The following is a 25,455-nucleotide window of genomic DNA, read 5'->3' on the forward strand; positions in this document are numbered from 1 at the left end:
CCATACTTGGACGATCTCCTGATAAAAGCGAGATCAAGGGAGAAATTGATGAACAGTGTGGCGCTCTCGTTGAGTGTGCTCCAGCAACACGGTTGGATTCTAAATCTACCGAAGTCACAGTTGATTCCGACAACTCGACTACCGTTCCTAGGTATGATACTGGATACGGAACAAATGAAGGTCTTCCTCCCAATAGAGAAAGCCCAAGACATACAGAACATGGTCAGAGACCTGCTAAAACCGAAAAGGGTGTCAGTTCACCAATGCACTCGAGTTCTGGGGAAAATGGTGGCGGCCTACGAGGCCATCCCCTTCGGCAGGTTCCATGCAAGGACTTTTCAATGGGACCTTCTAGGCAAGTGTTCCGGGTCCCATCTGCACTTACATCGGAAAATAACTCTGTCCCCAGGGACCAGAGTGTCCCTCCTGTGGTGGTTGCAAAGTGCTCACCTCCTGGAGGATCGCAAGTTCGGAATTCAGGATTGGATCCTGGTTACCACGGACGCGAGCCTCCGAGGATGGGGAGCGGTCACACAGGGAAAACATTTTCAGGGTCTTTGGCAAATAGACATGATGGCGTCACGCCTCAACAAAAAACTTCAGAGGTACTGCGCCAGGTCTCGGGACCCTCAGGCAATAGCAGTGGACGCTCTGGTAACACCGTGGGTGTTCAAATCGGTCTACGTGTTTCCTCCTCTTCCTCTCATCACAAAAGTGTTGAGGATCATAAGACGAAGAAGAGTACGAACGATACTCGTTGTCCCAGACTGGCCTCGAAGGGCCTGGTACTCGGATCTACAAGAGATGCTCACAGGAGATCCCTGGCCTCTTCCTCTGAGGGAAGACCTGTTGCAGCAGGGGCCCTGTGTATTTCAAGACTTACCGCGGTTACGTTTGACGGCATGGCGGTTGAACGCCGAATCCTAGCGAAAAAGGTGATTCCGGAAGAGGTCATCCCTACGTTAATAAAGGCTAGGAAGGAGGTGACGATAAAACATTATCACCGTATCTGGCGAAAGTATGTGTCTTGGTGTGAGACCAAGAATGCACCTACGGAAGATTTTCATCTGGGTCGTCTTCTCCACTTCCTACAGACAGGAGTGGATATGGGCCTGAAATTAGGCTCTGTTAAGGTACAGATTTCGGCCCTCTCGATTTTCTTTCAGAAGGAATTGGCTTCTCTTCCAGAAGTCCAGACGTTTGTAAAGGGAGTGCTGCACATCCAGCCCCCTTTTGTGCCTCCAGTGGCACCATGGGACCTGAACGGGGTGTTACAGTTCTTAAAATCACATTGGTTTGAACCGCTTAACAAGGTTGAGTTGAAATTTCTTACCTGGAAGGTGGTCATGTTGTTGGCCTTAGCATCAGCAAGGCGAGTGTCAGAATTGGCGGCTTTGTCACACAAGAGCCCCTACTTGATTTTTCATGTGGATCGAGCTGAATTGAGGACAGGCCCGCAATTTTTGCCTAAGGTGGTTTCTTCGTTCCATATGAATCAACCTATTGTGGTGCCTGTGGCTACAAGTGACCTGGAGGATTCCAGATCCCTGGACGTAGTCAGGGCCTTAAAAATTTATGTAGCTAGGACGGCTAGAATTAGGAAAACAGAGGCTCTGTTTATCCTGTATGCGGCCAATAAGATTGGCGCTCCTGCTTCGAAGCAGACTATTGCTCGCTGGATCTGTAATACGATTCAGCAGGCTCACTCTACGGCTGGATTGCCGGTACCAAATTCGGTTAAGGCCCATTCCACTAGGAAGGTGGGCTCTTCTTGGGCGGCTGCCCGAGGCGTCTCAGCTTTACAACTTTGCCGAGCGGCGACTTGGTCGGGGTCAAACACTTTTGCTAAATTCTACAAGTTTGATACCCTGGCTGATGAGGACATAGCGTTTGCTCAGTTGGTGCTGTAGAGTCATACGCACTCTCCCGCCCGATTGGATGCTTTTGTATAAACCCCATGGTCCTTACGGAGTCCCCAGCATCCTCTAGGACGTAAGAGAAAATAAGATTTTAAACCTACCGGTAAATCTATTTCTCCTAGTCCGTAGAGGATGCTGGGCGCCCGTCCCAGTGCGGAAACTCTGCAAGACTTGTATATAGTTGTTGCTTACATAAGGGTTATGTTACAGTTGACATCGGTCTTGGACCGTTACTGTAGTTTGTTCATACTGTTAACTGGTTATGTATGTTCCAGGTTACATGGTATGATTGGTGTGGGCTGGTATGAATCTTGCCCTTGGATTGCTAAATCCTGCCTTGTATTGTCCATCTCCTCTGGGCACAGTTCTCTAACTGAGGTCTGGAGGAGGGGCATAGAGGGAGGAGCCAGTGTACACCCATAGTCAAAGTTCTTTTTAGGTGCCCTATCTCCTGCGGAGCCCGTCTATACCCCATGGTCCTTACGGAGTCCCCAGCATCCTCTACGGACTAGGAGAAATAGATTTACCGGTAGGTTTAAAATCTTATTTTTTCTAAGGGTACATGACCACACATCCTGTGATTAGGCCACGCCCCTTGAAAAGTACCTGGGCCCAGCCCGGCTCTCGACTGCCCTGACTTCAGCCGGAGACTCGGAGCTCCGGCCGTCTCGCAAGCTATTACATCTGGCCCCTAGTGTGACCCACTTTACATTGGGGAATAAAAAACAAGCTTCTCACCAATAACGATAGTTCTTCTCGGATGATGCTAGTGAGAATTTCATCTATAAAATCACGAAGTACAGTCCTCAGGAGATGATCATTTATAAAGTCTCTTATCATCCTACGGAGTAATGGAGCAGATAGGTCTCTCAATATTTCAAATAGCAGTTCATCCAGGAGACACAGTGAGATGGATTCCAGGGTTCCCCTGTTAATAGAGAATGGATTAATAAGAAAACATTAATTACAATTAATTATATACCACTTATGCAATCACTGCTTAATCAAGAAACACTTTGCTTAAAAAGAGTGGTAAAAAATTCTGAATAGGACACACTGCAATGCAGTAATCATTATACCTATCACTTGTTAAAAATATTTTAATTCATTCATAATTTGTATCCCAGATGCATCACTTATTACAATCACATTTGACATGTTTAAACTTTGTTGTTTACTACAGGCATCTACAGTATTCCCATAATACTATGGGTGTGGTTAAATAGATTTACAGTAAAAGATAGACAGTTAATAGGTTGACCGCAAATGGTTGACAAGCAAGTGGTCAATAGCGTCAAAAGGTTGATAAGGTCAAAAGGTCAACATGGTAAAGGTAGACAGTAGAAAAGGTAGACAGGGTCAAAATGTCGACATGAAAATGGTCGACACAAAAAAGGTTGACACAATTTTGTGTGTCATTATATATGTTTCACCATATCTGAGCCAAATTAGTGGAAATGTGCACCCTCGCAGGCCTGTTTTGCTCTCCGTGCTTCAGGCAAGGTTACTTTTCCCAATCGTAGTCCATGTGGAATGGCAAATGATGAAACAGTTTAACAAAAAAAAAAACATAAAAAAAGACTTGTGTCGAACATATGTGTGTTGACCATTATCATGTTGACATTTTGAACCTGTCGACCCTTTGAACCTGTCGACTTGCAAAAGGTTGACAGGGTCAAAAAGTTGACAAATGAAAGGCAAATAGTGCTTAAGGCCATTAAGCACTATCTGCCAACTTTTTGGCCTTGTCGACCTTTTGCATGTCGACTATAGACTGTCTATCTTTTACTGTAGGTCTATTAACCAGATACCTATAATATATGGCAGTGTGGTGGCACAGTTGTTAGCACTCTGCTCCACACTGAAATTGGGCAGAGACTGATATGGATGATAATATTCTCTGTACAGTACTGCATAATATGGTGATGCTATATAAATAAATAACAATATGTTAGAGTCTCCAAGGGCCATAACAAATTGATGTGATCTTTAGCAATGCCGGAAACATAACCACCTGTTGCTTATTAACTTTGGTAACCTTTATCCCCAAATTACCAAGCTGAATACAGAATTTAATTATAATTAAATCTGTAATGAAAAAAAAAAAAAAAATTCATTTGCTAACACTTGTTCACCTTCAAACACTTTATTATAGAGGGCTTTGCAACTCACCCATACTCCAGTTTCCACTCTTTTGTCTGTCCCTTGCCATAGTATTTCTTCAGCGGCAAAGTTGTAGTCTAAAATGCAATGAATAAAAACGGTTACCATTAAAGTCTAATTCTGATAAATTATCAAATAACAGCACCATTTATACACATATATCATGAACTAATAATCCAGTGGTAATAAGTTAATAACTTGATTCAATAAATGTAAAATATACTTTGAGATGAATTAAGAAGAAAAAGGAGGAGCCAGTATTGACTCATAATGCATTGGAGTGGCTTGAATTGTGGAGCTTATAACAGTGTGGACATTATTGTGCTTATAACAGTATGGACATTATTGTGCTTATAACAGTGTGAACATTATTGTGCTTATAACAGTGTGGACATTATTGTGCTTATAACAGTGTAGACATTATTGTGCTTATAACAGATAATATTGTGCTTATAACAGTGTGGACATTATTTTGTTTATATCAGTATTAGTGATGTGCACCGGAAATTTTTCGGGTTTTGTGTTTTGGTTTTGGATCCGGTTCCGCGGCCGTGTTTTGGATTCGGACGCGTTTTGGCAAAACCTCCCTGAAAATTTTTTGTCGGATTCGGGTGTGTTTTGGATTCGAGTGTTTTTTTACAAAAAAACCTCAAAAACAGCTTAAATCATAGAATTTGGGGGTCATTTTGATCCCATAGTATTATTAACCTCAATAACCATAATTTCCACTCATTTTCAGTCTATTCTGAACACCTCACACCTCACAATATTATTTTTAGTCCTAAAATTTGCACCGAGGTCGCTGGATGACTAAGCTAAGCGACCCAAGTGGCCGACACAAACACCTGGCCCATCTAGGAGTGGCACTGCAGTGTCAGGCAGGATGGCACTTCAAAAAATAGTCCCCAAACAGCACATGATGCAAAGACAAAAAGAGGTGCAATGAGGTAGCTGTGTGGCTAAGCTAAGCGACCCAAGTGGCCGACACAAACACCTGGCCCATCTAGGAGTGGCACTGCAGTGTCAGACATGATGGCAGATTTAAAAAATAGTCCCCAAACAGCACATGATGCAAAGAAAAAAAGAGGCGGAATGAGGTAGCTGTGTGACTAAGCTAAGCGACCCAAGTGGCCGACACACGCACCTGGCCCATCTAGCAGTGGCACTGCAGTGTCAGACAGGATGGCACTTCAAAAAATAGTCCCCAAACAGCACATGATGCAAAGAAAAAAAGAGGTGCACCAAGGTCGCTGTGTGACTAAGCTAAGCGACCCAAGTGGTCGACACAAACACCTGGCCCATCTAGGAGTGGCACTGCAGTTTTCTAACGAGAGGATGAGTGCTTCCATCCTCATGTGAATCTGAACTACTAGCCATGAACATAGGCCAGGGCCTCAACCGTTCCTTGCCACTCCGTGTCGTAAATGGCATATTGGCAAGTTTACGCCTCTCATCAGACGCATTTAATTTTGATTTTTGGGTCATTTTACTGAAATTTAGTTTTTTGGATTTTACATGCTCTCTACTATGACATTGGGCATCGGCCTTGGCAGACGACGTTGATGGCATTTCAACTAGAGATGAGCGGGTTCGGTTTCTCTGAATCCGAACCCGCCAGAACTTCATGTTTTTTTTCACGGGTCCGAGCGACTCGGATCTTCCCGCCTTGCTCGGTTAACCCGAGCGCGCCCGAACGTCATCATGACGCTGTCGGATTCTCGCGAGACTCGGATTCTATATAAGGAGCCGCGCGTCGCCGCCATTTTCACACGTGCATTGAGATTGATAGGGAGAGGACGTGGCTGGCGTCCTCTCCGTTTAGAATTAGAATAGATTAGAGAGACACTTGATTTACTAATTTTGGGGAGCATTAGGAGTACTCAGTAGTGTACAGTGCAGAGTTTTGCTGATAGTGACCAGTGACCACCACTTTTATTTATAATCCGTTCTCTGCCTGAAAAAAGCGATACACAGCACACAGTGACTCAGTCACATACCATATCTGTGTGCACTGCTCAGGCTCAGGCCAGTGTGCTGCATCATCTATTATCTATATATAATATTATATATATCTGTCTGACTGCTCAGCTCACACAGCTTATAATTGTGGGGGAGACTGGGGAGCACTACTGCAGTGCCAGTTATAGGTTATAGCAGGAGCCAGGAGTACATAATATATTATATAGTGAGTGACCACCAGACACACAGTGCAGTTTATTTAATATATCCGTTCTCTGCCTGAAAAAAGCGATACACACAGTGACTCAGTCAGTCACATACCATATCTGTGTGCACTGCTCAGGCTCAGGCCAGTGTGCTGCATCATCTATATATATTATATATCTGTCTGACTGCTCAGCTCACACAGCTTATAATTGTGGGGGAGACTGGGGAGCACTACTGCAGTGCCAGTTATAGGTTATAGCAGGAGCCAGGAGTACATAATATTATATTAAAATTAAACAGTGCACACTTTTGCTGCAGGAGTGCCACTGCCAGTGTGACTAGTGACCAGTGACCTGACCACCAGTATATAATATTAGTAGTATACTATCTCTTTATCAACCAGTCTATATTAGCAGCAGACACAGTACAGTGCGGTAGTTCACGGCTGTGGCTACCTCTGTGTCGGCACTCGGCAGCCCGTCCATAATTGTATATACCACCTAACCGTGGTTTTTTTTTTTTTCTTTATACATACATACTAGTTACGAGTATACTATCTCTTTATCAACCAGTCTATATATTAGCAGCAGACACAGTACAGTGCGGTAGTTCACGGCTGTGGCTACCTCTGTGTCGGCACTCGGCAGCCCGTCCATAATTGTATATACCACCTAACCGTGTTTTTTTTTTCTTTCTTTATACATACATACTAGTTACGAGTATACTATCTCTTTATCAACCAGTCTATATTAGCAGCAGACACAGTACAGTGCGGTAGTTCACGGCTGTGGCTACCTCTGTGTCGGCACTCGGCAGCCCGTCCATAATTGTATATACCACCTAACCGTGGTTTTTTTTTCTTTCTTTATACATACATACTAGTTACGAGTATACTATCTCTTTATCAACCAGTCTATATATTAGCAGCAGACACAGTACAGTGCGGTAGTTCACGGCTGTGGCTACCTCTGTGTCGGCACTCGGCAGCCCGTCCATAATTGTATATACCACCTAACCGTGGTTTTTTTTTCTTTCTTTATACATACATACTAGTTACGAGTATACTATCTCTTTATCAACCAGTCTATATATTAGCAGCAGACACAGTACAGTGCGGTAGTTCACGGCTGTGGCTACCTCTGTGTCGGCACTCGGCAGCCCGTCCATAATTGTATACTAGTATCCAATCCATCCATCTCCATTGTTTACCTGAGGTGCCTTTTAGTTGTGCCTATTAAAATATGGAGAACAAAAATGTTGAGGTTCCAAAATTAGGGAAAGATCAAGATCCACTTCCACCTCGTGCTGAAGCTGCTGCCACTAGTCATGGCCGAGACGATGAAATGCCAGCAACGTCGTCTGCCAAGGCCGATGCCCAATGTCATAGTACAGAGCATGTCAAATCCAAAACACCAAATATCAGTAAAAAAAGGACTCCAAAACCTAAAATAAAATTGTCGGAGGAGAAGCGTAAACTTGCCAATATGCCATTTACCACACGGAGTGGCAAGGAACGGCTGAGGCCCTGGCCTATGTTCATGGCTAGTGGTTCAGCTTCACATGAGGATGGAAGCACTCAGCCTCTCGCTAGAAAAATGAAAAGACTCAAGCTGGCAAAAGCAGCACAGCAAAGAACTGTGCATTCTTCGAAATCCCAAATCCACAAGGAGAGTCCAATTGTGTCGGTTGCGATGCCTGACCTTCCCAACACTGGACGTGAAGAGCATGCGCCTTCCACCATTTGCACGCCCCCTGCAAGTGCTGGAAGGAGCACCCGCAGTCCAGTTCCTGATAGTCAGATTGAAGATGTCAGTGTTGAAGTACACCAGGATGAGGAGGATATGGGTGTTGCTGGCGCTGGGGAGGAAATTGACCAGGAGGATTCTGATGGTGAGGTGGTTTGTTTAAGTCAGGCACCCGGGGAGACACCTGTTGTCCGTGGGAGGAATATGGCCGTTGACATGCCAGGTGAAAATACCAAAAAAAATCAGCTCTTCGGTGTGGAGGTATTTCACCAGAAATGCGGACAACAGGTGTCAAGCCGTGTGTTCCCTTTGTCAAGCTGTAATAAGTAGGGGTAAGGACGTTAACCACCTCGGAACATCCTCCCTTATACGTCACCTGCAGCGCATTCATAATAAGTCAGTGACAAGTTCAAAAACTTTGGGTGACAGCGGAAGCAGTCCACTGACCAGTAAATCCCTTCCTCTTGTAACCAAGCTCACGCAAACCACCCCACCAACTCCCTCAGTGTCAATTTCCTCCTTCCCCAGGAATGCCAATAGTCCTGCAGGCCATGTCACTGGCAATTCTGACGAGTCCTCTCCTGCCTGGGATTCCTCCGATGCATCCTTGCGTGTAACGCCTACTGCTGCTGGCGCTGCTGTTGTTGCCGCTGGGAGTCGATGGTCATCCCAGAGGGGAAGTCGTAAGCCCACTTGTACTACTTCCAGTAAGCAATTGACTGTTCAACAGTCCTTTGCGAGGAAGATGAAATATCACAGCAGTCATCCTACTGCAAAGCGGATAACTGAGGCCTTGGCATCCTGGGTGGTGAGAAACGTGGTTCCGGTATCCATCATTACTGCAGAGCCAACTAGAGACTTGTTGGAGGTACTGTGTCCCCGGTACCAAATACCATCTAGGTTCCATTTCTCTAGGCAGGCGATACCGAAAATGTACACAGACCTCAGAAAAAGAGTCACCAGTGTCCTAAAAAATGCAGCTGTACCCAATGTCCACTTAACCACGGACATGTGGACAAGTGGAGCAGGGCAGGGTCAGGACTATATGACTGTGACAGCCCACTGGGTAGATGTATGGACTCCCGCCGCAAGAACAGTAGCGGCGGCACCAGTAGCAGCATCTCGCAAACGCCAACTCTTTCCTAGGCAGGCTACGCTTTGTATCACCACTTTCCAGAATACGCACACAGCTGAAAACCTCTTACGGCAACTGAGGAAGATCATCGCGGAATGGCTTACCCCAATTGGACTCTCCTGTGGATTTGTGGCATCGGACAACGCCAGCAATATTGTGTGTGCATTAAATCTGGGCCAATTCCAGCACGTCCCATGTTTTGCACATACCTTGAATTTGGTGGTGCAGAATTTTTTAAAAAACGACAGGGGCGTGCAAGAGATGCTGTCGGTGGCCAGAAGAATTGCGGGACACTTTCGGCGTACAGGCACCACGTACAGAAAACTGGAGCACCACCAAAAACTACTGAACCTGCCCTGCCATCATCTGAAGCAAGAAGTGGTAACGAGGTGGAATTCAACCCTCTATATGCTTCAGAGGTTGGAGGAGCAGCAAAAGGCCATTCAAGCCTATACAATTGAGCACGATATAGTAGGTGGAATGCACCTGTCTCAAGTGCAGTGGAGAATGATTTCAACGTTGTGCAAGGTTCTGATGCCCTTTGAACTTGCCACACGTGAAGTCAGTTCAGACACTGCCAGCCTGAGTCAGGTCATTCCCCTCATCAGGCTTTTGCAGAAGAAGCTGGAGGCATTGAAGTAGGAGCTAACACGGAGCGATTCCGCTAGGCATGTGGTACTTGTGGATGCAGCCCTTAATTCGCTTAACAAGGATTCACGGGTGGTCAATCTGTTGAAATCAGAGCACTACATTTTGGCCACCGTGCTCGATCCTAGATTTAAAGCCTACCTTGGATCTCTCTTTCCGGCAGACACAGGTCTGCTGGGGTTGAAAGACCTGCTGGTGACAAAATTGTCAAGTCAAGCGGAACGCGACCTGTCAACATCTCCTCCTTCACATTCTCCCGCAACTGGGGGTGCGAGGAAAAGGCTCAGAATTCCGAGCCCACCCGCTGGCGGTGATGCAGGGCAGTCTGGAGCGACTGCTGATGCTGACATCTGGTCCGGACTGAAGGACCTGACAACGATTACGGACATGTCGTCTACTGTCACTGCATATGATTCTCTCAACATTGATAGAATGGTGGAGGATTATATGAGTGACCGCATCCAAGTAGGCACGTCACACAGTCCGTACTTATACTGGCAGGAAAAAGAGGCAATTTGGAGGCCCTTGCACAAACTGGCTTTATTCTACCTAAGTTGCCCTCCCACAAGTGTGTACTCCGAAAGAGTGTTTAGTGCCGCCGCTCACCTTGTCAGCAATCGGCGTACGAGGTTACATCCAGAAAATGTGGAGAAGATCATGTTCATTAAAATGAATTATAATCAATTCCTCCGCGGAGACATTGACCAGCAGCAATTGCCTCCACAAAGTACACAGGGAGCTGAGATGGTGGATTCCAGTGGGGACGAATTGATAATCTGTGAGGAGGGGGATGTACACGGTGATATATCGGAGGGTGAAGATGAGGTGGACATCTTGCCTCTGTAGAGCCAGTTTGTGCAAGGAGAGATTAATTGCTTCTTTTTTGGGGGGGGTCCAAACCAACCCGTCATATCAGTCACAGTCGTGTGGCAGACCCTGTCACTGAAATGATGGGTTGGTTAAAGTGTGCATGTCCTGTTTTGTTTATACAACATAAGGGTGGGTGGGAGGGCCCAAGGACAATTCCATCTTGCACCTCTTTTTTCTTTTCTTTTTCTTTGCATCATGTGCTGATTGGGGAGGGTTTTTTGGAAGGGACATCCTGCGTGACACTGCAGTGCCACTCCTAGATGGGCCCGGTGTTTGTGTCGGCCACTAGGGTCGCTAATCTTACTCACACAGTCAGCTACCTCATTGCGCCTCTTTTTTTCTTTGCGTCATGTGCTGTTTGGGGAGGGTTTTTTGGAAGGGCCATCCTGCGTGACACTGCAGTGCCACTCCTAGATGGGCCCGGTGTTTGTGTCGGCCACTAGGGTCGCTAATCTTACTCACACAGCTACCTCATTGCGCCTCTTTTTTTCTTTGCGTCATGTGCTGTTTGGGGAGGGTTTTTTGGAAGGGACATCCTGCGTGACACTGCAGTGCCACTCCTAGATGGGCCCGGTGTTTGTGTCGGCCACTAGGGTCGCTTATCTTACTCACACAGCGACCTCGGTGCAAATTTTAGGACTAAAAATAATATTGTGAGGTGTGAGGTATTCAGAATAGACTGAAAATGTGTAAATTATGGTTTTTGAGGTTAATAATACTTTGGGATCAAAATGACCCCCAAATTCTATGATTTAAGCTGTTTTTTAGTGTTTTTGGAAAAAAACACCCGAATCCAAAACACACCCGAATCCGACAAAAAAAATTCGGTGAGGTTTTGCCAAAACGCGTTCGAACCCAAAACACGGCCGCGGAACCGAACCCAAAACCAAAACACAAAACCCGAAAAATTTCAGGCGCTCATCTCTAATTTCAACGTCTCGGCCATGACTAGTGACAGCAGATTCAGCACGAGGTGGAAGTGGATCTTGATCTTTCCCTATTTTACCCTCCACATTTTTGTTCTCCATTTTTTAATGTGTGGAATTATATGCCAGTAATATATCAATTGCAATGGCCTACTGTACTGTACTGCTATATATTATATACTGGTGGTCAGTAAAATTATGCACTGTCCTCCTATTATATATACTGGGCACAACAACTAAAATGTACCACAGGTATGGATGGATAGTATACTTGACGACACAGAGGTAGGTAGAGCAGTGGCCTACTGTACCGTACTGCTATATATTATTTATACTGGTGGTCAGCAAACTGTGCAAAACTGAAATGCACCACAGGTATGGATGGATAGTATACTTGACGACACAGAGGTAGGTAGAGCAGTGGCCTACTGTACCGTACTGCTATATATTATATATACTGGTGGTCAGCAAACTGTGCAAAACTCTGCACTGTCCTCCTACTATATAATACTGCTGGTCCCCAGTCCCCACAATAAAGCAATTAGCACACTGAGCACAGATATTTGCAGCACACTGAGCACAGATATGGAACGTTTTTCAGGCAGAGAACGTAGATATTTGCACTTGCAGCACACTGAGCAGATATTTGCAGCACACGGAGCACAGATATTTGCAGCACACTGAGCACAGATATGGAGCGTTTTTCAGGCAGAGAACGTAGATATTTGCACTTGCAGCACACTGAGCAGATATTTGCAGCACACTGAGCACAGATATTTGCAGCACACTGAGCACAGATATTTGCAGCCCACTGAACATAGAAACTGAGAGGACGCCAGCCACGTCCTCTCACGATCATCTCCAATGCACAAGTGAAAAATGGCGGGGACGCGCGGCTCCTTATATAGAATACGAATCTCGCGAGAATCCGACCGCGGGATAATGACGTTCTGGCGCGCTTGGGTTAACCGAGTAAGGCGGGAGGATCCGAGTTGCTCGGACCCGTGGAAAAAAAGGTGAAGTTCGGGCGGGTTCGGATCCCGAGGATCCGAACCCGCTCATCACTAATCAGTATGAACATTATTGTGCTTATAGCAGTATGGACATTATTGTGCTTATAACAGTGTGGACATTATTGTGCTTATAACAGTGTGGACATTATTGTGCTTATAACAGTGTGGACATTATTGTGCCTATAACAGTATGGACATTATTGTGCCTATAACAGTGTGGACATTATTGTGCTTATAACAGTGTGGACATTATTGTGCTTATAACATATATTATTGTGCTTATAACAGTATGGACATTATTGTGCTTATTCTTTGTAAATGTGACCAACGCTCTACTTATATAAGTAATACTGGGGTGGCAGCAGTACGTGTGAGAGGTTAAACCCAGAAACCTCCAGTATTTAAAGTTCAAACAGGATTTACACAACTGCGCCTACTTGCAAAATAAATTGTCAGTATAAGTGAAAGAACCACGGAATAATATGTAGTATGAAAAATACTGACGTTTATTTGTATATAAATAATATAGGGTCAAAATTTGCTTTTACCCAAATGTATGAAAAAAATGATAGTGATAATCATGAAGTTGGGCAAAGAATGATGATAAAAAAAAAAAAAAAAAAAATATATATAATATAAAAAAAGAAAATGAAAAATATAAAGTGGAAATGAAAAAATTAGAAAAAATATGTCTAAGTCCCAAAATGTCTGGTGTGAGCAGAGTGTGGCGTCCCACCTCTTTTCCACCTTATTGTCGTTTTTTACTATCCGGTATCACAGTATAGATTGATATTTCTGGATTAGCAGGAATGTTGAATTCCACAGTTAGTCACAGTATCGCTGTGGGGTACCCCAATCTGGACAGTGGTGGGATGAGGTGATCAGGGTGAAGGTAAAATTAAATATCCCCGGACTCCCCGCTAACCTCCTCCGTCCTGTGCAGCAGGAGACGTCCGCAAACACAGACGTCTGCCAGTGTTCAAAACCGGAGGGACGCGGTCATGCCTCTGGGGGGAAGGTATCGACGACTTCTGGACCCACAAGGGGACTGTCCGCCGTGAACCTTCCCTCCTACGGGGTGTATTACCTTTTCTCCTGCGCTCGATCCCGTCACACACTTCCACTCCTTTCTTCTGTCTTCTCTCAGCCTGACGATCGGTGCTCCGCTCTCAGGTCTGTGTCCTCTCGGCCGTGCGGCTCCGTTTCTCCTCCACAGTGTCTCTTGCGAATCAGTTTGTTCCGTCCAGATATATTTCAAAATACTGTTGTTTTCTATAGATGATATGGAGAGTGGTGATGCAATGCTCAGTTCCTTCTCCAACGCGTATCGACCCGTTTGGGTCTTCCTCAGGGAGTCCTTATTCACCATCTTAGTTGAGGGCTTTTTATACCCATACTTGATTGTATCATCCCAAAAAGGGGTGTGTCCATACTACCTCTGTATAAGCTAAATGGATACAATGTGTGTTTGGATTTGTCACATAGTTAAACAGGCTTGTATAAGAAAACGATGATTGCTATTTGTGGCTGTGTGCAAAACCAAAGAAAAACAACTAATAATGTATATAACAAAATAAAATAAAATAGAATAAAATAAACATCTTGTATAATCTTCTTATGTTGATTCTGCAAATAATAAGTTTTAATACTAGAAATAAAAAAACTCTTTTTCTTCGTTTGTTTTAGAAATGATTGATTTAGCCGTATGTATACAATCTAACACAATTCATTTTGTATTTTTATGTTGATATATATTATCAATTTATCTACGGGAATAAAATAAATGAAATACATTGTTTTTATTGACTTCCTTTGATAGTTATTGGTATAATAGAAGATACAGCTTATTGTGAGAAAAGCTATTTCCCAGTAGTTATACCCAATTGTTGTGTGTTATTTAGTGGTTAATTATGCGTAATTGCTGGTTTTTTGAAATACGTGGATGAGCTGAGGTTATGCAGAAGACCTTCACATGATATAACAGGATGTATCTTCTTACATGTTGTTTGTGCACTGGAACATATTTATGATGGTATGAAATGTAATACTGACGTTTTGTGATGTCATGCTAGCCATTAAATAAACTAGACGGAATATAGGCTCTGAATATTCATCAGTTCATCACTATTGACCTCACTTCATTGTCTAAGTTCAAACCCTGTGGTCTCAGTGTTTTTAGCGTGTACATCCATCTTAAGGAAGTCAATAAAAACAATGTATTTCATTTATTTTATTCCCGTAGATAAATTGATAATATATATCAACATAAAAATACAAAATGAATTGTGTTAGATTGTATACATACGGCTAAATCAATCATTTCTAAAACAAACGAAGAAAAAGAGTTTTTTTATTTCTAGTATTAAAACTTATTATTTGCAGAATCAACATAAGAAGATTATACAAGATGTTTATTTTATTCTATTTTATTTTATTTTGTTATATACATTATTAGTTGTTTTTCTTTGGTTTTGCACACAGCCACAAATAGCAATCATCGTTTTCTTATACAAGCCTGTTTAACTATGTGACAAATCCAAACACACATTGTATCCATTTAGCTTATACAGAGGTAGTATGGACACACCCCTTTTTGGGATGATACAATCAAGTATGGGTATAAAAAGCCCTCAACTAAGATGGTGAATAAGGACTCCCTGAGGAAGACCCAAACGGGTCGATACGCGTTGGAGAAGGAACTGAGCATTGCATCACCACTCTCCATATCATCTATAGAAAACAACAGTATTTTGAAATATATCTGGACGGAACAAACTGATTCGCAAGAGACACTGTGGAGGAGAAACGGAGCCGCACGGCCGAGAGGACACAGACCTGAGAGCGGAGCACCGATCGTCAGGCTGAGAGAAGACAGAAGAAAGGAGTGGAAGTGTGTGACGGGATCGAGCGCAGGAGAAAAGGTAATACACCCCGTAGGAGGGAAGGTTCACGGCGGACAGTCCCCTTGTGGGTCCAGAAGTCGTCGATACCTTCCCCCCAGAGGCATGACCGCGTCCCTCCGGTTTTGAACACTGGCAGACGTCTGTGTTTGCGGACGTCTCCTGCTGCACAGGACGGAGGAGGTTAGCGGGGAGTCCGGGGATATTTAATTTTACCTTCACCCTGATCACCTCATCCCACCACTGTCCAGATTGGGGTACCCCACAGCGATACTGTGACTAACTGTGGAATTCAACATTCCTGCTAATCCAGAAATATCAATCTATACTGTGATACCGGATAGTAAAAAACGACAATAAGGTGGAAAAGAGGTGGGACGCCACACTCTGCTCACACCAGACATTTTGGGACTTAGACATATTTTTTCTAATTTTTTCATTTCCACTTTATATTTTTCATTTTCTTTTTTTATATTATATATATATATATATATTTTTTTTTTTAATCATCATTCTTTGCCCAACTTCATGATTATCACTATCATTTTTTTCATACATTTGGGTAAAAGCAAATTTTGACCCTATATTATTTATATACAAATAAACGTCAGTATTTTTCATACTACATATTATTCCGTGGTTCTTTCACTTATACTGACAATTTATTTTGCAAGTAGGCGCAGTTGTGTAAATCCTGTTTGAATTATTGTGCTTATAACAATGTGGACATTATTGTGCTTATAACAGTATGGACATTATTGTGCTTATAACAGTGTGGACATTATTGTGCTTATAACAGTGTGGACATTATTGTGCTTATAACAGTGTGGACATTATTGTGCTTATAACAGTGTGGACATTATTGTGCTTATAACAGTGTGGACATTATTGTGCTTATAACAGTGTGGACATTATTGTGCTTATAACAGTGTGGACATTATTGTGCTTATAACAGTGTGGACATTATTGTGCTTATAACAGTGTGGACATTATTGTGCTTATAACAGTGTGGACATTATTGTGCTTATAACAGTGTGGACATTATTGTGCTTATAACAGTGTGGACATTATTGTGCTTATAACAGTGTGGACATTATTGTGCTTATAACAGTGTGGACATTATTGTGCTTATAACAGTGTGGACATTATTGTGCTTATAACAGTGTGGACATTATTGTGCTTATAACAGTGTGGACATTATTGTGCTTATAACAGTGTGGACATTATTGTGCTTATAACAGTGTGGACATTATTGTGCTTATAACAGTGTGGACATTATTGTGCTTATAACAGTGTGGACATTATTGTGCTTATAACAGTGTGGACATTATTGTGCTTATAACAGTGTGGACATTATTGTGCTTATAACAGTGTGGACATTATTGTGCTTATAACAGTGTGGACATTATTGTGCTTATAACAGTGTGGACATTATTGTGCTTATAACAGATATTATTGTGCTTATAACAGTATGGACATTATTGTGCTTATAACAGTGTGGACATTATTGTGCTTATAACAGTATGGACATTATTGTGCTTATAACAGTATGGACATTATTGTGCTTATAACAGTTTGGACATTATTGTGTTTATAACAGTGTGGACATTATTGTGCTTATAACAGTTTGGACATTATTGTGTTTATAACAGTGTGTACATTATTGTGCTTATAACAGTGTGGACATTATTGTGCTTATAACAGTATGGACATTATTGTGCTTATAACAGTGTGGACATTATTGTGTTTATAACAGTGTGGACATTATTGTGTTTATCACAGTGTGGACATTATTGTGTTTATAACAGTTTGGAAATTATTGTGTTTATAACAGTGTGGACATTATTGTGCTTATAACAGTGTGGACATTATTGTGCTTATAACAATGTGGACATTATTGTGCTTATAACAGTGTGGACATTATTGTGCTTATAACAGTGTGGACATTATTGTGCTTATAACAGATATTATTGTGCTTATAACAGTATGGAAATTATTGTGCTTATAACCAGGCTCCAAGCATGTTTCAATAGAGCGTCTGAACAGGGCGCCACACTTAACGGGCGCCGCTAGTTCTCGCCGCCATATTGGAGCCTGGAGCCGTCCCTACCGCAGCAGCAGCAGCGACGCGTCCGCCTCCTAGCAGCCACTGCATCACAACCCCCTCCCTGCTAACCGGTGCCAGCCCATGAGCCAATCAGAGCTGAGGCTCCTGATTGGCTGCTGGACTGCAAGCTTTAATTGGCTTGCGGACCGGCACCTAATTGCAGCTTGACACCGCTGCGGCCGCCGGAGACTGAGGGGCAGGAGAGGCACACAATGCGCTCTCCACCCCGCCCTCAAGTATAGAGCAGCAGAAGCAAGCTCAGCCTCCCCGCCCTAAAGAAAAGGCAGCAGCGCGGTGAGCAGCACTGGAGGGGGGGGGGGCATATCTGGCACTGCATTGGGGACATATGTATCTAGCATTGGGGGCATATCTGGCACTGCATTGGGGACATGTGTATCTGGCATTGGGGGCATATCTGGCACTTCATTGGGGGCATATCTGGCACTGTGTGGGGACATGTGTATCTGGCATTTGGGGCATATCTGGCACTGCATTGGGGACATGTGTATCTGGCATTGGGGGCATATCTGGCACTGCATTGGGGGCATATCTGGCACTGTGTGGGGACATGTGTATCTGGCATTGGGGGCATATCTGGTACGGCATTGGAGACATGAGTATCAGGCACTGGAGGCATATCTGGCACTGTGGGGACATGTGTATATGGCACTGTGGGGCATATATGTAACTGAAACTGTGGGGGCATGTGTATCTGGCACTGGGGGCATATATGTATCTGGCACTACGGGGACATGTGTATCTGGCACTGGGGGCATATATGTATCTGGCACTGTGGGGCATATATGTATCTGGCAAAGGTGGGGACATATCCTGTGTATCTGGCAAAGCTGGGGGGAATATCATGTGTATCTGGCACTGCCGTAAGACATATCATGTGTACCTGGCACTGCTGGGGGGAGGCATATCATTCTATCTGGCACTGCTGAGGGGGCATATCATGTGTATCTGGCACTGCTGGGGGGGCATATCATGTATATCTGGCCCTGCACTACTGGGGTCATTATGTGTATTAGGCACTATACTGGAGACATTATGTGTAAGGAACACTACTGTGGCACTGCTGGGGGGGCATATCATGTCTATCTGGCACTGCTGGGGGGGACATATCATGTCTATGTGGCACTGCTGGGGGGCATATCATGTCTATGTGGCACTGCTGGGGGGCATATCATGTCTATGTGGCACTGCTGGGGGCATATCATGTCTATCTGGCACTGCTGGGGGGGCATATCATGTTTACCTGGCACTGCTGGGGGGGCATATCATGTCTATCTGGCCCTGCACTACTGGGGTCATTATGTGTATTTGGCACTATACTGGAGACATTATGTGTAAGGAACACTACTGTGGCTGTTATGTGTAAGGCTGCTAATTGTGTGTGTAGAGGGTGTGTGAAAATATACTTATTTATAGTTTGATAATATGAAGTTGTGAGGCCACGCCCACTTTTCCTGAATGCGCACGCCTTCTGCGTGCGCATGGCGGGGCCTCAGAATTTTCTTGCTCAGGGTTCTAATAGGCCTGGAGCAAGCCCTGCGTATAACAGATATTATTGTGCTTATAACAGTATGGACATTATTGCATACTTGCCTACTTTTGAAAAGTAGTTTCAGGGAGATTATAGATCGCACTCTAATGTGCAGTGTGGCGCACCATTGAGGGGGCGTGTCACATTACACCCAAGGGGCGTGTCTATATCCACCTATGGTCATACCTACTGTCAATCAGGGGTGCATCCTGCAGTGGCAGGTGAAAACCGAACTACAAAGCTCAGTACTGGCTACACACAGACATCACAGCTACATTACACAGCAGGGCTACACATTAACATCACACCTACATTACACAACAGAGCATAATACTGACATCACACCTACATCATTATACACATACAGTGTATGTGACATATACATTTGACAGACTTTAATCTGGCCCGGGTGATAACTACTAAGTTTAAATGTTAATGATCCTATCCAGTGTCAGGGAGATTATGGGGGGCAGGAAAAGTGAGGAAAAGAGAAGGGAAGAGCGTGAGAGTATCAGTTTGAGAGAGAGGGATGAGAGGGAGAGAGAGGAATGGGAGAGAAAGAGTATGTCAGGGAAAGTAAAGGAATGACAGGAAGTGAGATGGGAGAGCGAGAGTGTCATGGAGAGAGAAGAAAGAAAGGCGGTTGAGAAAGAGATGGTGTCAGATATAGAGCGGGGGTGTCATTGATAGAGAGAGGCGGGGTGAGAGAGAGAGGGAAAAGAGAAAGGGGGGGGGCAGAGAAAGAGACAGTGTCAGAGATAGAGAGGGAGTGAGAGAGGGTGTCAGGAACTGAGCGAGAGGGTGTCAGGGATAGAGAGGGGGTGAGATGGTGTCAGGGATAGAGAGAAGTGGTGAGACAGATTGAGGAGAGAGAGAGGGGTCAGGTTAGAGAGAGGGGGGTTGAGAGAGAGAGAGAGGTGAAAGGAATAGAGAGAGGAGGAGTAAGATAGAGGGTATCAGGGATAAAGAAAGAGGGTGTCAGGGATAGATAGAGAAAGGGCAACAGAGAGGAAAGAGAGAAGGGGTCAGATAGAGGGTGTCAGGGAGAGAGAAAGGGGGGTGAGAGATAGAAGAGAGAAAGAGGGGTAAGAGAGAGAGATGGTGTCAGAGATAGAGAGGGCGTGAGAGAGAGAGGGTGTCAGGAATAGAGAGAGAGGGTGTCAGGGATAGAGATGGGGTGTGATGGTGTCAGGGATAGAGAGAGGGAGCAAGGGTGTCCAGGATAGAGAGAGGGGGGTTAAGAGAGAGAGAGAGAGAGGGTGTCAGGAATAGAGAGAGAGGGAGTAAGAGAGAGGGTGTCATGGATAAAGAAAGAGGGTGTCAGGGATAGATAGAGAAGGGGTGAGAGAGAGGAAAGAGAGAAGGTGTGAGAGAGAGGGGTGAGCGATAGAAGAGAGAAAGAGGGGTAAGAGAGAGATGGTGTCAGAGATAGAGAGGGAGTGAGAGAGAGGGTGTCAGGAATAGAGAGAGAGGGTGTCATGGATAGATAGGGGGTGTGATGGTGTCAGGGATAGAGAGAGGGGATGAGAGAGAGGGAGAGAGGGTGTCCGGGATAGAGAGGGGGGGTTTGAGAGAGAGAGAGAGAGAGAGAGAGGGAGTAAGAGAGAGGGTGTCAGGGATAAAGAAAGAGGGTGTCAGGGATAGAGAAAGGGTGAGAGAGAGGAAAGAGAGAAGGGGGTGAGAGAGAGGGGGTGAGAGATAGAAGAGAGAAAGAGGGGTAAGAGAGAGAGATGGTGTCAGAGATAGAGAGGGCGTGAGAGAGAGAGAGGGTGTCAGGAATAGAGAGAGAGGGTGTCAGGGATAGAGATGGGGTGTGATGGTGTCAGGGATAGAGAGAGGGAGAGAGGGTGTCCAGGATAGAGAGAGGAGGGGTTGAGAGAGAGAGAGAGAGGGTGTCAGGAATAGAGAGAGAGTGAGTAAGAGAGAGGGTGTCATGGATAGAGAGAAAGGGTGTCAGGGATAGAGATGGGGTGTGATGGTGTCAGGGATAGAGAGAGGGAGAGAGGGTATCCAGGATAGAGAGAGGGGGGGTTGAGAGAGAGAGAGAGAGAGAGAGAGAGATGGTGTCAGGAATAGAGAGAGAGTGAGTAAGAGAGAGGGTGTCATGGATAAAGAAAGATGGTGTCAGGGATAGATAGAGAAGGGGTGAGAGAGGAAAGAGAGAGGGTGTGAGAGAGAGAGGGGTGAGCGATAGAAAAGAGAAAGAGGGGTAAGAGAGAGAGATGGTGTCAGAGATAGAGAGGGAGTGAGAGAGAGAGGGTGTCAGGAATATAGAGAGAGGGTGTCAGGGATAGATAGGGGGTGTGATGGTGTCAGGGATAGAGAGAGGGGATGAGAGAGAGGGAGCAAGGGTGTCCAGGATAGAGAGAGGGGGGTTAAGAGAGAGAGAAAGAGAGAGGGTGTCAGGAATAGAGAGAGAGGGAGTAAGAGAGAGGGTGTCATGGATAAAGAAAGAGGGTGTCAGGGATAGATAGAGAAAGGGTGAGAGAGAGGAAAGAGAGAAGGGGTGAGAGAGAGATGGGGTAAGAGATAGAAGAAAGAAAGAAGGGTAAGAGAGAGAGATGGTGTCAGAGATAGAGAGGGAGTGAGTGAGAGAGGGTGTCGGGGATAGAGAGGGGGTGAGAGAGAGAGAGAGAGGGAAGAGATAGAAGGGGTGAGAGAGAGGGGGGGGTGTCAGATAGAGAGAGAGAGATCTGCAGGCAGATCTTCTTTCCAAACCCCCCCCCCCCCAAAAAAAAAAAAACAACAGGAATCAGGTCCTACAGCAGAGAACACTAACCAGGCAGCACAGAGGTGGCTGTGGCGAGTTGCCGGCGTCAGACTTTAGCAGCCAGGTCATGCCCATGTTGGAGTCACGCGCTGGGAGAGGGGACAGCAATGAATAATGTACTGCTTCAAGCCATCAGCCCTCACCTGTGACACCGCCGGAGTCAGGACCCAGTACTCAGCTGCAGTCAGCGGCAATACTCACTGAGCTTTGCAATTGTCTGTGTGACCTCTAAATGCGGTCATATCTGATCTCTGAACAGTCAGCCAACATAAGCAGAAAGTGAGCAGCAGAGATGAGCCTGTGTGGGGAGGGGGGGTCAGGGGTGCCGTGGGTGGGGGAGGGGATGTGAGGAGAGAGTGAGTAGCAGAGGGGAACCTGAGTGGGGGGAGGGGGTGCCGCGGATGGGGGAGGGGATGTGAGGAGAGAGTGAGTAGCATAGGGGAACCTGTGTGGGGTGGGGAGGGGTAGGGGGTGCCTTGGATGGGGGAGGAGAGAGTGAGCAGCAGAGGGGAACCTGTATGGGAAGGGATCAGGGGTGCTGTGGATGGGCGAGGGGATGTGAGGAGAGAGTGAGCAGCACAGGGGAACCTGTGTGGGGAGGGGAGGGGGTGCTGTGGATGGGGGGAGGGGATGTGAGGAGAGAGTGAGCAGCAGAGGGGAACCTTTGTGGGGAGGTTAGGGGGTGCCGTGGATGGGGGGAGGGGATGTGAGAAGGGAGTGAGCAGCAGTGGGGAACCTGTGTGGGGAGGGGTCAGGGGTGCCATGGATGGGGGAGGGGATGTGAGGAGAGAGTGAGCAGCAGAGGAGAACCTGTGTGGTGAGGGGAGGGGGTGCCGTGGATGGGGGGAGGGGATGTGAGAAGGGAGTGAGCAGCAGAGGGGAACCTGTGTGGGGAGAGGTCAGGGGTGCCATGGATAGGAGAGGGGATGTGAGGAGAGAGTGAGAAACTCTGGAATCTGCCGCTAAATGGGGATAGGCAAGTCTGTAATAGGGTAGAAATAGGGTGGTAATAGGATAGAGCATACGTCTTAGTATACTGTAACTGACTTCCGGTAGCACTGATATAATACGGCACTTAACAACAGACAGTGCAGACACAATTAAATAGCTTCCCTGCAGATCCCTCATTCAGCAGCATGCAGCTCCCTGCTCCTTAGTCTCCTTTCCTGTCTGTGTGGTGGAGGCGGAGCTTACCTATGCTGTGGCTGGGACTCAGAGTAGAGGAAAGAGAGGTCCGTAGGAAACAGCAGGGGATAGTCTGTGACCTCATTAGGTAGAAGCAAACTACACTAGCATCCGCTGCCTCTCTCTGTTACGTGCACTGCAGGAAAGCCGGCTAACCACAGCCCCGCGGTAAACGTCATCATAACGTCCCCATGCAGGCTCCGCCCCCCAGCATCTCCGGACTAGCGCATGCGCAGTCCAACTTTTCATGGAGGTACACTAAAAACCAGGTGGAGAAGCAGGGTTTGTGGGGCAGCGGGGAAACTCAGTTAAAAAAACGGGAGCCTCCCGCTGAATGCGGGAGGGTAGGCAAACTAGTATTATTGTGCTTATAGCAGTATGGACATTATTGTGCTTATAACAGTGTGGACATTATTGTGCCTATAACAGTGTGGACATTATTGTGCTTATAACAGTGTGGACATTTTTGTGCTTATAACAGTATGGACATTATTGTGCTTATAACAGTATGGACATTATTGTGCTTATAACAGTATGGACATTATTGTGCTTATAACAGTGTGGACATTATGGTGCTTATAACAGTATGGACATTATAGTGCTTATAACAGTGTGGACATTTTTGACCATTATCTACATTTTCAGCTGCCGAGCATGGCATTGTAGCTATGATATGACCAGAGACTAATGATTTAGTGTAGACATCAAGGGCTTCACGGTGGCTGTGGGATTATCTGTTCATATTCTTCTTGTTTCTAATGCGATACATTGATTATAAGAATTATTCTTCTATGACCTATTCCCACCTGCAGCTGTATACCACCTTTGTTCTTTCCTCCATTCCACTAGAGTCCAAGACTTCTTGTAAACCAGCTCTGCAGCATCATTTCATCATGGGTATGGAATAACTCAGTAATACCATAACACCTTCCATTTATTGCAATCACCCTTGTATTAACTTATTACCAGTAAATTGCCATTTGTATGTGCACCTGGGTTTATGGAGAATCAAAAGATAATTTTATTTTGCTCTGTGTATATAGAGTATTTGGGAGCAGAGGCGGAACTCACAGAACAATGGAGTCATTTGCCACTGGGCTCCAGACCTGAAGGGGGCACTTGTCCCCCATTCCGTATCCTTGCTACTGTAAAGAGCCGCTGAGCAGAGCGCTGATCATGGTCTGCTCCATCCACGACCTTGCCTGACTGAGGAGCCATCACAGTGCCATGGTGAGAATGAGCTTTGGAGTAGGGTGGAATCGATCCCCCTGCAGCCAGTCAGGGAGTGTGGCTTGCATCACTCCCTGAGTCTCTGGACACCAGTAGAAGGTGACCAGGATGATGTGGTGTGGTGCTGCCCAGGCTGCAGGAAGCATATGTTGGCAGGCGTAACCCTGTAGTGCAAAGACACATGCATACAGCCCATAAGTACGGTGACGCTGCATGGCACTGGTGGGGATGCTAAAACTGTGATTCAGAGGGTCTATGATGTCACCGGAAACTCCCGGCATGTGTGCACAGTGTGGAACAAAGAGGGTGGATTGGAATCTATGGTTATGGACACTGATTGTGCTGCGGTCAGTGGGGGGAAGGGTGGGGGGCTGTTGACTGTGCTGTTGTCATGGGGGTCAAGGGAGATGCTGACTGTGCTGTTGTCATTGGGGGGAGAAGGGAGCTGCTGATTGCGCTATTGTCATTGGGGGGACCCCAACATTTATCTTGTCTCTGGGCAGCTGGGATGAAGTTATGCCACCGTTTGGGAGGGAAAATGGTTATGAATAGTTTCTACATAAACACAGAGATGTAAACATAAGGGGTCCAGATGGTGATCTAGGCTAGAGTCAGATTCCACGGCCACGGTTCATCAGCGCACACTGGTAAGCCTGTAGGGGAGACGGGGACACAGCTGAACAGCAATAGATGGGAGTTTGGAAACACTTCCAACAGCGGTGAGCTTAAATTTAAGTGGCATTGGACTGCTACAGTACATCTTTTACCAGTTAAAAGCTACTTGCTGGTGACATTAACGATACACTAGGATTCTGGACTTGCTCAGTAATTATTGGCTAAATAGCCTAATCTGGACCCTTTAACACCAGCAACTGAGTTGTTTATTTCCACGAGAGATGTCCATTTGATATGGTTTTTAATTTTTTAATTGATATAGCTTATTATTATTAAATTGTGCATTGTCATTCTATTTTTTATTGTCTAAATAAATTAGATAATTATGAATATTTAGCGCTCCCTGTGTACACATGTATGTATACATTATTGTAATTTCCTGTTCCAGTCCAGTCGACATCCTGTTTCAGTCCTTCTTCAGGACCAGTTTCAGTTTGGTTTCAGTCCCCGTTCC

At 45.3% G+C, this 25,455-nt stretch overlaps 1 protein-coding gene across 8 annotated transcripts in view; it reads right to left on the reverse strand.

The window, feature by feature from the left end:
* The window catches only part of LOC134966492 (uncharacterized), a 261,433-nt gene that overhangs the window by 34,414 nt on the left and 201,564 nt on the right, over window positions 1-25,455 (reverse strand). For all 8 annotated transcript variants that reach the window (XM_063943268.1, XM_063943269.1, XM_063943270.1 and 5 more), the window contains 2 exons: window positions 4,092-4,159; window positions 2,658-2,847 (listed from right to left, as the gene is read on the reverse strand). In XM_063943268.1, the coding sequence (XP_063799338.1) occupies window positions 2,658-2,847; window positions 4,092-4,159 (258 nt within the window). The remainder of the gene's footprint in view (window positions 1-2,657; window positions 2,848-4,091; window positions 4,160-25,455) is intronic.

Source organism: Pseudophryne corroboree, chromosome 10 (assembly GCF_028390025.1).
Source record: "Pseudophryne corroboree isolate aPseCor3 chromosome 10, aPseCor3.hap2, whole genome shotgun sequence".
Taxonomy (NCBI): domain Eukaryota; kingdom Metazoa; phylum Chordata; class Amphibia; order Anura; family Myobatrachidae; genus Pseudophryne; species Pseudophryne corroboree.